The sequence below is a fragment of the Mus pahari genome, chromosome 4 (genome assembly GCF_900095145.1).
Source record: "Mus pahari chromosome 4, PAHARI_EIJ_v1.1, whole genome shotgun sequence".
Taxonomy (NCBI): domain Eukaryota; kingdom Metazoa; phylum Chordata; class Mammalia; order Rodentia; family Muridae; genus Mus; species Mus pahari.
In genome coordinates, this window is record NC_034593.1 from 5634552 (window position 1) to 5649540 (window position 14989).

The window sequence follows — 14989 nt, forward strand, 5'->3', positions numbered from 1 at the left end:
CTGTAAGAGAGCCAGCATTACAGATGTGCACAGCACTGCATCCAACTTTATTGGTCTGTAGGATTTGAAGCCAGGTTCTTATGCTTTCAGGACAAGCACTCGACCCACTCAGCCATCTCCCTTGCCCAAATAAGCCTTAAAAAGTTATGAATGACATCAACTAGACATCACCAAACAGTTTTACACATTGAAGACTTTACAGGTCACCAACGGCCTGTGTCACAATCACTTTCTTTTTATATCATTTGAATTGATAAACTCTCATCTCATAGTCCACACGGCAAGAGGCCAAGGCTAAATCAGTGTAGAGCTGTAATTTGCCAACATAGGATATGAGCATAGCACCTTCGAGCACCATCTACCTTACACAGAAAGCTCTGTTATGTTCATGTTTTCACATTTTCTTCTGTCAAAGATCCAGTAATTTTTTTTTTCTATAGCTACAACAGTTTCAACCACAGCAGCTCCAAAATTGGTTCTACTTCACAGAAGGAACGGAGACAACTTGACAGACAGCTCTTGCTAAGCCTAGACCCTGTGACACAGACAGGATAGGGCGGGCCTGCTCTCTAACTGTCTCTTACAAATGTGATGCCCCCTTACCTTGCAGGAGGGACATCAATGTTGGAAGAAACTACTTTCCGCTTCTGCTCAAGAAGACAAACGGACCGAGTTTCTTTTTCCTGGTCAAGGATCCGGCTGGCTTTTTTGGTGTCAGCTGTCCTCACATCTTCCTCCATGGCCAGTGGGAAGAGGTGATGAGACGGCTTCTTACTGGAGTCACGTCTGAAGTCCTCTGATTGAAACGTGAAGGTCATCTCCCGCTTAAAACTGCCCACCTGCAAAGTACAACACAAAAACTCTGAGGTTGCTTTCTGCAGGGCTGTGGTGAGGAGAAACTGCTCGCTCTTCCTGTTCCCGTTCTTATCATTTAACTGGGAGAAACGTAACACAGAAACAAACAGTAGCACTGCACATTCAACTGCAAAGCTAGTTCAAGGCCAGCCTGGTCTACATGGAGTGTTCTAGGACAGCCACGGTTACATAGGAAGACCCTGTCTCAAAACAGTAAAAATATCACCACCTCAAGAAATGTTTCTTTCAGACTCGAAAGCAGTAAGTCTCTGCGGTTTCGTATGTTAAAGCCGTTAGCATGCTTAATAGAAGACAGCCAACATACAAAGGCAAACTATTTCTGACTATTAGTGCTGACCTTAGATTTAAAGAATAAGGTGTAAGACAAACGTGAAGCCAAAGCTCAGTGAAGTAGATCCCATTATTCCCAATTCTGGATGCACTGGAAAAAGTAAAGAAAAATTTTATAAGGTAATTACCATTGACAAATCAACTCAGTAGCAAATTAACTTAAGTCTAAAGTACACTGAGAAGGGTCAGGTGATCCAGTAATCGGGAATCTCACCACGCAATAGAGCACATTTTAAAGTAACCTTGCCGGGAAGACATTTCGCAGACACATAAACTAAGTCGTCCTCTCTGTGGGCTCAGTGAGTGGTCACCAGTTTTTACCTGAAATACAAGCCTTGCTTGCTCATTTCTATCAGGTTTAGATAAAAATTAAAAAGAATTTAGTCAAAACTTTTATTTATGGAATTGAAAGCCATGAGTATAACACATTTCATAGAAAATAAAAATATGCTGGTTCCCAGACTAATGAAAACTCAGCTAAATGTGTACACTACAGTCTCAGGACCTTTCCAGAACTCACGGAACAGCAGAGCTCCCAAGGGCTCCACCCTCCCCTCAGCCTTCCCAGGGACAGAGTGGATCTGCGCAGGTCCACACCCAGCTCCACGGGAACAGCCCAGTCATTTTGGTCTACTTGCAACAAGTCACCACAGGTTTTCAAATGACTTAGTGATGATCATCAAGGGTCCTAGAGTGTTGATTTCAAGTTCTGAGGACATTCTCATACAGCAGGAGACAGAATGAACACATTTCCAATGGGAAGAAACTCTCTAAAATATTATAGTTGAGAAAGTGAACAAATTACAGAGGTTCTAAATGTCACTAATCAATACTCTATATAACTCTTTTTGCTTCAGCATGAAGCAGTGACAGGAAGGTGCTATTCTCACTCCGTGAGGCCTGTTCTCAACTTGCAACAGGACACTTTAGACTCCAGGCAATGAAAGTGAAGCAGAGGCCTTGGTGTGGTGTCTCCTGAACACATAGTGAGTACCATGAATTAAATATTAAGGAAGTCTGCAGTCACCACTATTAAGTTGAAACAATAATTGATGATCATGCCTCCCCAGGCCAACTGGACTGTTTAAACAGCTGGAGAAGGAAGAAATGCAGTGTTGGCCTCACACGTTTAGAGACACACCTGAGACAAATAAAGTACAAGTCAAGTAAGTCTGCTAAGGAAATGATGTAACAGCCATGTGCTATGCTCTTGATGAAGCATACATAGTGAAACAGAGGGTCATAAAGCTCAGAAAGTAAAACATTTCCTCAACAAAGACTCAACACTCAGTAGTAAACAGACACTTCAGCAATGGAATGACCCTCAGGGACCAAACTTAACCACAAAAGGTGAGTAAGAGATGTTGAATCACTGACTGGTCAGCTACTGCACGGGAACACTGGTCAGCTACTGCACGGGAACACTGACTGGTCAGCTACTGCACGGGAACACTGACTGGTCTTTCTGATAAGTAAGACAAGAAGCAAAAAGATGGATCCCACTCATGGGGTGCCCGTGGAGTAAACTGGCAATGGCCAGGGGACAAGTGATAGCTGTGCGGGGCTTGGAGTGGGTGAGGGACGGCCGGGAGCTGGTGGGAATGCTCTACCACAGGCCACACAAGCATCTGCTCAGCAGTAAATGTATTGAAGTCCACTGTACTCTTACGATGGCATCGATCTGACTCGAAGGGACCACAGAGGAGAACAAACCAGCAATGGCCTGTTGTGCAGAGGACGCACCCAAGAACTCCTTTGGAAATTATGAGGCCAAGATGTAGGCATAAATTTAATACAAGCATCTGCTATGCACATTTTAAAACACTGCTCCAAACAGCGGCCTGGCTGTGTCCTACATAGGTAAAATAGGGCTAAAATCTAGTGCCCACTGAAGCCAAGCTTCGTCTTCTGACACAAAGACTGTTTTTTCCAGTTCACTCACCCAGAAAGGAACTTTTTGTGCTTAGTCTGTTTAAAAACGCATTTCCCCATTATGTTTTCTCAGCCCTCGTGTTCCTGGAGACCTGCAAAGTCTAGGCTGTTTCATTCTTTGAAGCTGATGTATTTATGGTCAATTAGGTGACTCACAAATACAAGCCAGTATTCTCTCAATGGCACCGTCTGAGAAATTACTGTATGCTATGGCTCTAAACAGGCAAATATTTGACAGACAACAGCTAGAAACAATAGTAACAATGAATGTGAGTGCAGAGAAACCAGAAGGGCATCAATGGTGGTGGTGGGGATATGTGGGTGGGTGGGTGCGTGCGTGTGCATGAGTGTGCATGCTTGTGTGTGTGTCCACATGCATGTGACTAAGAATGGTGGGCTAGAATCTCTTACGTATCCAGTAGTGACCACAATGGGTAGAAAGGACAGCTGCTTCCAGAAAGGGTCCTAATTAGCAGGAACCAGCTGTAGCCCCTCAAAAGCATGTGCTTGTCTGTCTTGCTGAGCCTAAGATTTCCCTCCTGGTTCTGCACCACCACCATCGCTGAATGGATAACTACAGGAAATGCATTAACAATCACCCGAGTAGCCTTAAATACTCATCCAGGAAAAACTAAGCTCTCGGAATTATTTCTTTTTTCCTTTTAGCATATGAAAAATTGAAAGGCGAAGGAAGGTGTCATGTGCTATGACTGGCAGCACAGGCAATCTGATTCGCTACACAGACTGATACACTGCTTGCAGCAGAAACTGTGCGAGATGGGCAAGAACTTCCCTGGCAAGGCATCGCTGACCTGCAACCACACAGTATTAACTCAGCACCTGAGGATGAAGGGAGAGACACTCAGGTAAAGCTGCCAAGCTGAGACACTGCAGCGCGACAGGAAGTGTGGGGGGACAGCCAGACAGAGCAGAGACTTGGGGGAAACTGCCACGCAGACAGACTTTAAGGACCGTTTCTCCTGCACGAGAGAAGGCTACAGGCTGCCACACAGGGATGAGGTGGGAGCAGAGAAGAACAGACGGTGTCCGCAGCCTAGAATCCAACCCCAAAATGTTCCAGTTCTCAAAGTTGTTCAGCACTGGCATGGTGTTAGAGGCAGAAGCTGTACACCTCGGGCTATGTGCACAAAAAAAAAAAAAAAAAAAAAAAAAAAAGGTCATAAAACTGTAAATGCACACTGCATCTGGACTTGGGAGCTGCTTGTGATATCTCATGTATACACAGATACTGGGAACCCTCACAGTCCAAATCTGAAACTCCCGTAGCCCCGAGCCTTCCTTTCAGATGAGTGACAACCGAGTCTTAAAATGTCACTAATGAACCGGATTGGGAAGGAGACAGTCTGGCAAGGAGCCTGCCTGGAAGGACCGGTTACTGGCGAGAACAGGTTGCCTGGGGCTGGGATGCACTCTCAGGCCTGGAAGGCACTGACTGCAGCACCCTCGTTCCTTCAGAGCGAGCCAGGATCTGTGATGCCCACCTGAGCCTCCCCCTCGTGACAACTCTGCCTCCTCCTTATTTCTTCCTCTTCCCACTGTGTTACCACATCGTGAGGAAAGCATTCTGTATCTACAGTAAATCTTGGCATTCAACCGTGGCTTTAGGAAGGCCTAAGCTTATTAAGCAGAGGGAATGCCAGCAGCCTCTTACCACACCGAAACATTTTACTTTCCAAAGTTTCCACAGCACTGAATGCGCCTTCCATTGACTGTTTCCCACAAACACACACTTATTAAGATTTCCACTGCAACGCACAGAAGGGAACGGTTCTCCTCACGTTGCCCACAAAACTGTAGCTGCCTACAGAGTGCTTAACTACCTGTGTGTCCACACTCATCACATGGAGAACTGAGGTGTGAGCCGTCATGCTACATGTGTTCAGCAGACGGGCCAGCTGCACAAGCTACTGTGGGTATTTCTGCATGAGTAACAGACCTATTATATCTCTGTATTTTCAACATCGTATTTCACAAAATATCTTTTTGTCCGTGTACTTTTTTTCATTATTAAAAGTAATGAGCATGTCTGTGCAATTATCTTTATGTGTTTGCAAATTTTATAGGAAATTTTTCTGAAGAGAATTGCTGAATCAAACAACCTAGTTTTGGCAGTGGACAAGCAGAGCATACCCTCACACCGTGGCATTACCACGCATCACACTCTTAGTAAAAGGAACACATTTGCTCTCCTCCTAGTGAGACACACACAGAGTATGGTGTGGCCCTTGATGGGCATGAGCCGTCCGACTTTGAAGATCAAAACAGTATGTCCAACCAAAGCCATATACCTTGCAGACTCGAAGACACATGGGCTAGAGGGAGCATTCATTTCATATATAACAAAGTACACACATGTACAAAGAGACACATACAATTTATGTAATAACATCATAAGACTTTTTACTTTAAAAACAGGAAAATTCAAATGGTGAAGTTGGCTTTTGTGCTTATGAGACTCACAAAAATGATAATAATTCATCTGCTCTTTGGGTTGTTTTGCTTTGGTCTGGGGGTGGCAGGTGGGTTTTAGCTTTTGTCATTTGGTATTTTGAGATGAGGTGTCATGTGGCTCAGGCTGGCCTACAGCTTGTAATGTAGCTAAGGATGACCTTGAACTTCCCATTTCCCTGCCTCCACCTCCCAAGTGCTAGGATTTCAGGTCTGCACCACCACACCTAGTTTATGTGCTGCTAGGACTCGAACCCACAGCCTTGAGTGTGGAAGACTGAGCACATACCACCCAAGCCACATCCCCAGCTCTTCGTTATGCTTTCTAACCCGAGAGTGAGAGGTTAAGTAGAATTCTTAAATACCATTGATAGAAACAAAGTTTAGAAGGCTAACCTGGAATAATGAAGCAAAATCTATGTATAAATAAAGACAGCAATTCTACATTTAAGTAGACAAATAAAAACACACAAAAATGTTAACCACAGAAATGCTTATAATCTTTTTTAAAAGTTATGTAAATATTTATCAATAGATTACCAGTCAAACATGACAAATAAATGCAGGGAGAGAAACAATATACTGACCACGAAAAGGACTACAGGTGATTTTTATGTAATCTGAGCTTAGAGGAGAGGAGTGTGTCTAGGTAGAGATGAAGTCATTTTGAAAGGACTCTTTAAATGTTCACAAATGTGCTCATTGGTAACATGTTTGTATAGGCCAAGTTTTCTATCTTCTTTATAGTTTTCAGTATCAAAACACAATGTGGTATTTTAAAACTTGTATTAACCTATGAAAAAAGACATTTTTATATTTACTAAGACTCTAGCATTTATACAATATCTTTTTTCTACTAGTTTTCCATGATTAATGTATATGTACTTCTGAAAGGAACAATAAATTACTTCAAATAGCGTGAGGCCCCCGGGAGAGTGAGGCCATCAGCATCCCTTAGTCAGTGTCTGGTCCACAGGCGCCTCCTCCGGCCCCTCCTTCCTGAGCGCCTCCATGCACAGCACACACATTACCCAGGGTAATTCCTTGCAAGGGAACGAAGCTTCAGTTATATGAAAATACTACCAATTACCAATTACCAACTGACAAATAAAACTCAGGCTCTTTACTCCAGTGAGCAGCTTTTGTTGTTCTAAAGAAAATGATCAGCGCATGTATAATAGAAGGCATTTGGAGAAATCGCAACTTTTTAAACAAAACTTCGCAGCATCTGTTTAAGTGTTAGATGCCTATAATGATGTCCTCAGGTTGGCACATCAGTCTTCCTCGATTTAAAAAAAAAAAATTCTGGATTCTGGAGCAATGATACCCGCACGCGTCACCAAGGAGGACGTTGCCAACACTGCCCACGTCCTTGATCCACCCATTCTGAGACACGTTCCCCCAAATTTATAGAACTGAGATGCCAAGAAGTGTGTGTCAACACTGCCTTGAAGTGATGTTACTCACCCACCCAGTCAGATGGGAGGCGCTGGCTCGAGAGCAAGTGTTTTCCAGGAATAATCTGAAGAAAGCTAGCTGCCTTCTGAGGCTTTCTGAATAATAAAACGTATTACAGGAATTCTGATACATGGCATGCAAGGTAGGCCACAAGGAAAACACGGCTGGGACCAGGCAATGAAGGCACCTGAGTGGGTCCCCTAGCAACCTTTTAGTTCCTCGCCTCACTCCAGAACGCCACAAGGACTCCTTCAAACTTCTTACAGAGAGCTCTGCCTATCTCCAATTACAGGCTATACATCTGGATTTATTTCTAGAACTTTCTTTCCTAACACACACAGTTTACATGTTTGGTATCTAAAGATGACATATCGCATACTGTGTGGCAGCTGTAATCAGCCTGAAGATTTAAAAATGTGTCACGAAAGGCTTCCACTAACAATAGGAACAGTGGAGTCTGTTGTTTTAAAAATATTACTGCCTGACCAGCGAGATGGCTCAGCAGTTAAGAGCATTTAACTGCTCCTGCAGTAGACCCAGGTTTAGAGCCCCATGACAGCATAGAAGCTAACAACTGTCTTTAATTCCACTTCTTCTGTTCTTTGCAGGCTCCAGACATTCATCATACAACATTCAAGCAAAACACTCATACACATGAGGAGGGGAAAGGGGAGGGGGAGGGGGAGGGGGAGGAGGAAAATACATAAGACTCTAAGATTTATCAGTCTTTTTTGTTTTATAAGATTTTTTTATTCTATGTAAGTACACTGTAGCTGACTTCAGACTCACAAGAAGACGGCGTCAGATCTCATTACCGGTGGCTGTGAGCCACCATGTGGTTGCTGGGATTTGAACTCAGGACCTTCAGAAAAGTAGTTGGTGCTCTCAACTGCTGAGCCATGTTCCCAGCCCAAGTTATCAGTCTTGAGAAAATGGATAAAAGCTACCTCTAAAAATTGCTAACAGACCTCTATTCTCCTACTTTAAATTCTTTTAATTTTATGCTGCATACACAGAAAAGTAGGTCGGATGGCAAATCTACCCAGTTCTGATGAATATCTGTAGTAAAACCACTTTTAAAACCAACTGCTTCCAGACTAGCCCTTGCTTCTAGTCATCATTTGGCCCTCTGTATTCTGTTGTGTGCTGCACATGGAGACAGCATAACTGACTCGTGACAACCAGCCTGGTTTGGTCCAGCGTCCACAGGGTTAGAAATCAAACTGAGGGGTGGGGCTGGAAGCCTGTGTTAGGTCTGGAGTCATACACTCCACCCTCTCCATAATTAGTGTTTCAAGTTCCCAGTTTCCTATCGCGTGTGCTCACTTTAATATCCTGACAGTTTTCTACCCAGCAAAGCATGACTTGGCTTGCTCTCTCAGAAATTAGTCAGCAACATATTTAGGATGGGAAGCTATCACACAGCTTTCTAGTGGAGAATTCTTGGCTAAGTTTCAGGCCTTCTATTAACATTATGTAAGTGAGAACACACAACTTGATTTTTTTTTTAAGTTCCTTTTAGAAAAGCCTTGAACAGAAAAAAAAAAAGAAAGAAAGAAAAAGAGTTCAGTAAAGTCCATTCAAGCTCAGCTAACTTGATCTGTTTCTCTTTTCCAGCCAACTGTAAGGGCAAAGGAGAAATTGGTATTACAGGCCAACCCTGTTTGACTCTGGAATGCAGAAATCTAACCTTGCCACATTAAATAGATGCTCTGCTTGCTTTAACGTGCTGTTGAAATGGACCAGCCACGGGCGCTCATGTGGCAGCCCTATGCACTTGGCCTTCAGAACAGGTCTAGAATGTAGTTACTTCCCCCATCACCGCCAGAGTCAGCACTCAGTCCCGCAGCCAGTGTCCTGCCTGGATACACATGCTGTCCCCTGGATCTCTGCTGCACCTGTGTCCTCCCTGTGTCCCCAGTTTTCTTCCCTTAGCCCTTAAACATGGCAGGTCACCTTTCTCCTTGCTCAGAGCACTCACTGCTCCCATCTCCCACCCCCACCCCTGCTGTAATTCAGATCTATATGGTCACACAAAGGCCCATACCTAAAAGGCACTGAGGAGATGGGGTGTCATGAAAGGCCTTCACTGGACGCCTCTTAAGGTCAAACTAGTCCCTGGGTCTGTCTCCTGTTGCCTCTTGCCCATTCCTGCCTGATATGAAAGGGCTCCTCTGCCACACGTGCCACAGTATTTCAAACCACCATGATGACCCAAACAAGAGGATGGACTAATACCACCAAACCTGGAAGCAAATCTCCCTCACTGGACACCCCTGAAACCTCAGCACTCGGGAGGATATGCAGGAAAACTGAGAGTTCTAGGCAAAGATGGGTAACACAGCAAGAGCCATTTTAAAGAAACGAACCTGACTCTCTTAAGGCGCTCTGTTACAGCAATGGCAAGTTGGCCACCGGCCTGACCACAAAGCCACAGGACTGAGTGAACTTCGAACTTATGGCAAGCTGGCTCCTTGTCCTCTGTCCTTACTCACATCTCTCCAGGGGATATCAGCCCTCATGCCTGTTTAAAATTTCAATCCTCCGTTCTCAGTTACATTCCCAATTCTGCTCCGTCCCGTGGGCTACAGCGGTTTGATTTGGTAGCAGCCTAGGGTCTGAGCCGTTGTCGGAACAGCAGCTCTGTGCATAGAGGACGGTAGATACGCTTAGCTTTAGGGGCAGAAGCTAGCCTAGAACTAGAACACTGTCTGAAGCGGGGCCATCTTTCCTACAGGATAAGCACATAGGGTTCCGGGTGACTGCAGTGTCACACAGAAGCCCACCTGTAAAAGTCCAGAACAGGCGGATTCCGGGTTCATGCAGCTGACAAGTGTAAGGCCCCAGAATTCTTCCATCTCAAAGCAACACCCAAAGCTGCCAAGCGTGGAGAGTGCGCTCTGCATCACATGAGAGAGTGAGATGGCCACCATCTGCTGTAAGTTTTCAGCTTCATTTTATGGAGGACTCATCTTTGGGGCTGTAGCCCTCCTTTTAAATAATAAAATCTATATAAAATACAGTTTTTTGGTTGTTAAACTACAGTATTCTCAACCTTCTTTCCACAAGTCCCAGCAGGTTAATCCAGAACAAACCTTCAGGGAATTATTAAGGCAGAATTTCAGAACGAGTCACAGTTAATATAATAAAAACTTCAAAGCCCTGGAGGTAATAATGATCCCGCCATCCAGTGTGAGATGCTCAGAGTGCACAAGGACCAGCTGGGTCACAGGTCTGATCCCCGCCTCTTCTGCCCACCTGCCTGTGGTTAACAGTAAATTGGACCCATCCATTCCCCAAATGTGTTCCAACATTTGCAATCAATAAAGTCGATGATAATAAATGCCATCTGTAGGTTTGTGATATTTGTAAGATAGGGGCTACTTTATGCCCTACCTGAAGGTTTACGTTTTTTGTAGATGTCTTTCTGAAGAAACAGAGGCCACTGTTTTACTGAGGGGCAGCTAGTCTACAAAGAGCTGCTCACAGACCATATAGATCTTTGCTGGCAGACAGGCCATTTCTAAGGAGCTGGGAGCCAGTCAATTCTCCCCTCAGAGCCTGCAGAACTATCAGTGGACCACAAGCTTACACAGCCCCTGGGCAATTTCTACTCATTGGCTGCCAGTCTCTGAACTCCTCTGTGGGGTCCAGTTCAATCCTAGCCATGAATACAGAGAGAAAATTTATGAGAACTGACGGAAGAGCCCAGTTTCCAAAGCCAAATGGTCACTTGCAGCACCATAGATCATCAAGACTCACATCACCTTCAGAGATGAGCTTTCCCTAACCAAAACACAACACTGACAAATAGACTTCTTTTGTTTTGTTTGGGTTTTGGGGGTTGTTTTTGGTGGGGGGATCAGGGGGAGCATATGAGACAAGGTTTCTCTGTGTCGTCGTGTGGCTGTCCTTGAACTAGCCTCAAACTCAGAGAGATCCACTTGCCTCTGGCTCCCAAATGCTGGGATTAAATGTGTCACCACAACTGGGACAAATCTACTTCTGATTCATATACGTAAAAGGTCAAACCAAGCCCCACCTGGGGCCTCAGGCTTGCTAAGAACATAGTCGAGTTTTTCTGGGTACAAACAGCTCCAAGGGAAAGGAGAGACCCAGACTCCAATCTTAATTAGATACAAATGGAAGACAGTCCAAAGCGCCACAGCAAAAACATAGTGTCAGGAAAAGGGGGCGGCAGAAAGGGGGCTTTGCAGGAAGGGCGTGCCCTAGCTTGCTTTCTGCTGGAGATGAACACCGCGACCAAAAGCAAGAAAGGGGAAGACAGGTTTACTCAGCTTACACATTTACGTCCATCCATCATGGAGGGAAACCAAGGCAGGAGCCCAGGACAGGAACTGAAAGATGCCACACAATGGAGAAACGCTTTTTACTGGATGGCCCAGCTACCTCTCTTACACAGCCCGGCCTGACCTGCCTGCTTAGGGAAGGCACTGCCCACAATGGACCACACCCCAGACAGAGCTGGCTGCAGGTCATCTGACCTTGGCAATGATGTAAACTGAGGCTTCCTCTTCCCAGGTGACCTGACAGCTGTACAGTCAATTTGGAGGAGGTTGCTTCATTGGTAATAAGATGGGCCTGGTGGCACAGGCCTGTAAATCCCAGCCATTCCAGAGGCTTAGAAAGGAAAATTGTATGTTCAAGACCTTCCTGAGTAACTTCAAAAGACCATTTCTCAAAATAAGTTTTTTGTTTGTCTGCTTGTTTTATTTTTAAAGAGGCCCAAGCATCTAGATGTCACATCTCTGACCTCAGCACTCAAAATGTAGAGGCTGCCTGATCCCAGCCAGTTTGGCCCCATGCAGTCTACAGAGTATTCCAGACCTGTCAGGCTACACGGTGAGCCCCTATCCCAATCAATCAATCAATCAAGCAATCAAAATTAAGAGAACGGGCCACCCCATTCAGTAGTCGAGTGTTTCCCTAGCGCCCACGTGCTCTGGCTTCGAGCTCCATTCCCACACAGAACTAGAAATAGACTCACATGCATCCATGAGTCTTGGCCCCTCACATACCAGTTTAAAACCTGCAGATCACATTAGAAACAAAATTAAGTAAAAGAGAATGTGGGTTTCTAACGTTTCCTCTTTCAATACACACTTCATTTTAAATACAATTTATCATCTCTTTGGGCAGTAAACAGCAAACGAAATTTAAAACAAATTGAAAATTAATGAACTCACATTTCAGCTTAGAGTGTGCTTAATTCACAGTTCGGTGAGCGCTTTACTCACTGAACAGATGACTAAATAAAATCTGTTAATCAATGCAGCTAGAGTATTCAAAGAATTAAACAATACACATTAGAATAGATTTGTGTGTCTGCTCATGATGTGTGTGATGCTCCACTATAGATAGGTCTGACCGCGCAGAACAGAACAGATAGGAAACTGAGCAGGAAACATCTCGTTAACACAGACCTCAGGAAGAGAAGACCTAAAACCCGAGCCTCCTCCTCTGAGTGGACACAGGCCTCAGGACAAAAGCAGAGCTCTGTGGTAGAACAGAGGCTGGACTTAAAGGAGAGCCTGCCCTCCTCCTCCTCCTGTGGACCTTGAGGTGCTAAACCATAGTAAATATGCAAATGTGTGTCCATATGTGTGTGCATGGAGGTGTAAATGAACTAATACAAATCGACAGCTCTGCTCCACTGTCTGTAACCTGACTGGTACCATATAGAAAGCTGGGATAAAAATGTATTTATTTTTCCCCTTACTTCCCTCGGTGTCCTAAAAACTTGGTGACGAGAATAAGTTTTCCTCAGAGCTACAGCCGAGGCTTATCATCTATTTTTATCTAGCACATACTAGTTTGTAAACATTGGCTTAACATCACTAAATAACAGTAATATAACAACGGGGCTAAAAAGAAAGACCTGTTAAAAGCAGGTTAAGAGTGACGGCCAGCCTATGTCCACAGTGCCCTGGAGAACTCAGAGGGCAGCTGGCTAGCTAAAGACACTGCATTAACGTTTGCGACACGCGGCATCATTGACAGCAATCCCAGAGTTCCTACCCAAATGCCACAGCTGAGGCACAGGGCGGGCTGGTGACAGAAGCTTGGCTTCAGGTCTGTCTCACCTTGTGCTCTCTTTAGGGTCTCCCTTTGGGCTCTACTCATCGGCAAGCAAACATGTGCCCACAGTTTATAAAGACTTCTCTAGACTCAATTCTGGTCACGTACTGGCCCTCCAGTCCCTGTCATGATCAAGCTATTCGGTCATCTCCTCAAGCCGTCTTTTCTCCACTATTTCCTCTTTGAAATACTTCAATTCCTGCTTCTTCCAAAGCAATGACACCACCACTAAGTGTATTTTTGCTAGAGTCATGAGTCAGTTATAGTAATACTTTAATTATTAATAGTTTAATAGTAAACACCTTTCAGTCTCCGCTCTCGTCAGTATTAAACACAATTAGCTTCCATGAAGCATCACTTCCTTGGCTCTGGAACAGCAACACCCGTTCCAATTCCTGTTTGCAGACAACACAATCACCTCTCCAGTTTAACCATAAAGAGCCCTGGCAAGGCTAGGAACTAGCCTAGAAACTGAGAGGGAGTGTCATGGGTGCTCAACAGAACCACACAGACCAGGGACAAAGTCAGGACCCACCACAAATCTAAACCTCCCGCCACTCAATTCCCATGACACGGGAACCAAAAGCTAGCACTTAGACAGGGACAGACCTGAAGCAGATTTCCTCTGCACACCACTAGGCCTTCACTGCCTTACCTGTGCATCTTGTCCCAGGCTTCATGAAGTACACCTCCTTGGTAGAACCTAAGTTACCAAATAATTCTAGCTGCAAGGTATGCTAGGAAATTCTAGCCACAGCAACGAGGGAATACACTACGGCAGACACAACCAGAGCAGCGCTGAATGGCCAAGCTGCTATGTCTGCTCTGGACTGACTTTCGTCTGTGCACTTTCCCACCTCCGCCCGATGGGTCACGTCTGTTGCCATCAGACTCTCACTCCACCTGTTGCTAGAGCCCAACTAATGCACCCATTTCAATCCCAACAAGCCAAATGCTACTGAGACAAAGAAAAAGGACTTTTTAACTTAGAAACTGAATTGAATATTGTTGCTCAAAACTATTGTTCTTATAAGTACTAAAACTCTTAGACACACAATTTAAGTTGTGGCATAAAACCCCTGATATGAATTTAAGGTATTGGAAAGAGCCGGAGGAGAACTATATACCCCATGGTCTAGGATGACTCCAGAAACTTCAGTGGTGGTATTATACCATTAACCCAGCAGCCTGGCTAAACAATAAATATCTCAGGGAAAGGAGTCTATTTGCTGCACATAAGGGCTGGAGTCAAACCCAGATCTGGGCGGGTTCTTCTGTTGTTTTATTATCTCTGTACTTCAAGGTCTGCCGCTCTCCTACTCCACAGGGATGGGAAGTAAGCTAAAGGACTGAATGGCAGTCAGTAAACAGGAACACTCTTTCAATAAACTACCAAGAATTACTCTGTGACAGTGAAGACTAGTGAGGAAGGGAGGGTACAATTTCACACAGGCTCAAAGGTCACAAGACTCTCACACAGAGCAAAGGGCTCAGCTTAGAGGACATACACAGTGTGTGCCACCAGTAGTAGCTATGGTAGGTAAGGCCCCGGAGAACCTGGGAATGAGCCCTGGCTGGGCAGAAACAGTAGTAAAGGTCAAAGCTACAGAGAGAGATCCTGTCTGGAAAAATAAACGAAAACAAAATAAAACAAACAAAACAAAACAATAGTAGCATTTGGCTTGTAGGGGAGAGAGGGGAAGACTAATGAGAACTCAGAGATGAGAGAACAGAACTCACCTCACACTCACACAGATGACAGAACAGAACTCACCTCACACTCACACAGATGACGGAGCAGAACTCACCTCACACTCACACAGAT

The 14989-nt window shown here is 44.8% G+C and overlaps 1 protein-coding gene across 1 annotated transcript in view; it reads right to left on the reverse strand.

The window, feature by feature from the left end:
* Positions 1-14989, reverse strand: part of Znf704 (zinc finger protein 704) — a 168605-nt gene that overhangs the window by 121938 nt on the left and 31678 nt on the right. Inside the window, exon 2 of the mRNA XM_021196569.1 lies at positions 604-839. Within this exon, the coding sequence (XP_021052228.1) occupies positions 604-839 (236 nt within the window). The remainder of the gene's footprint in view (positions 1-603; positions 840-14989) is intronic.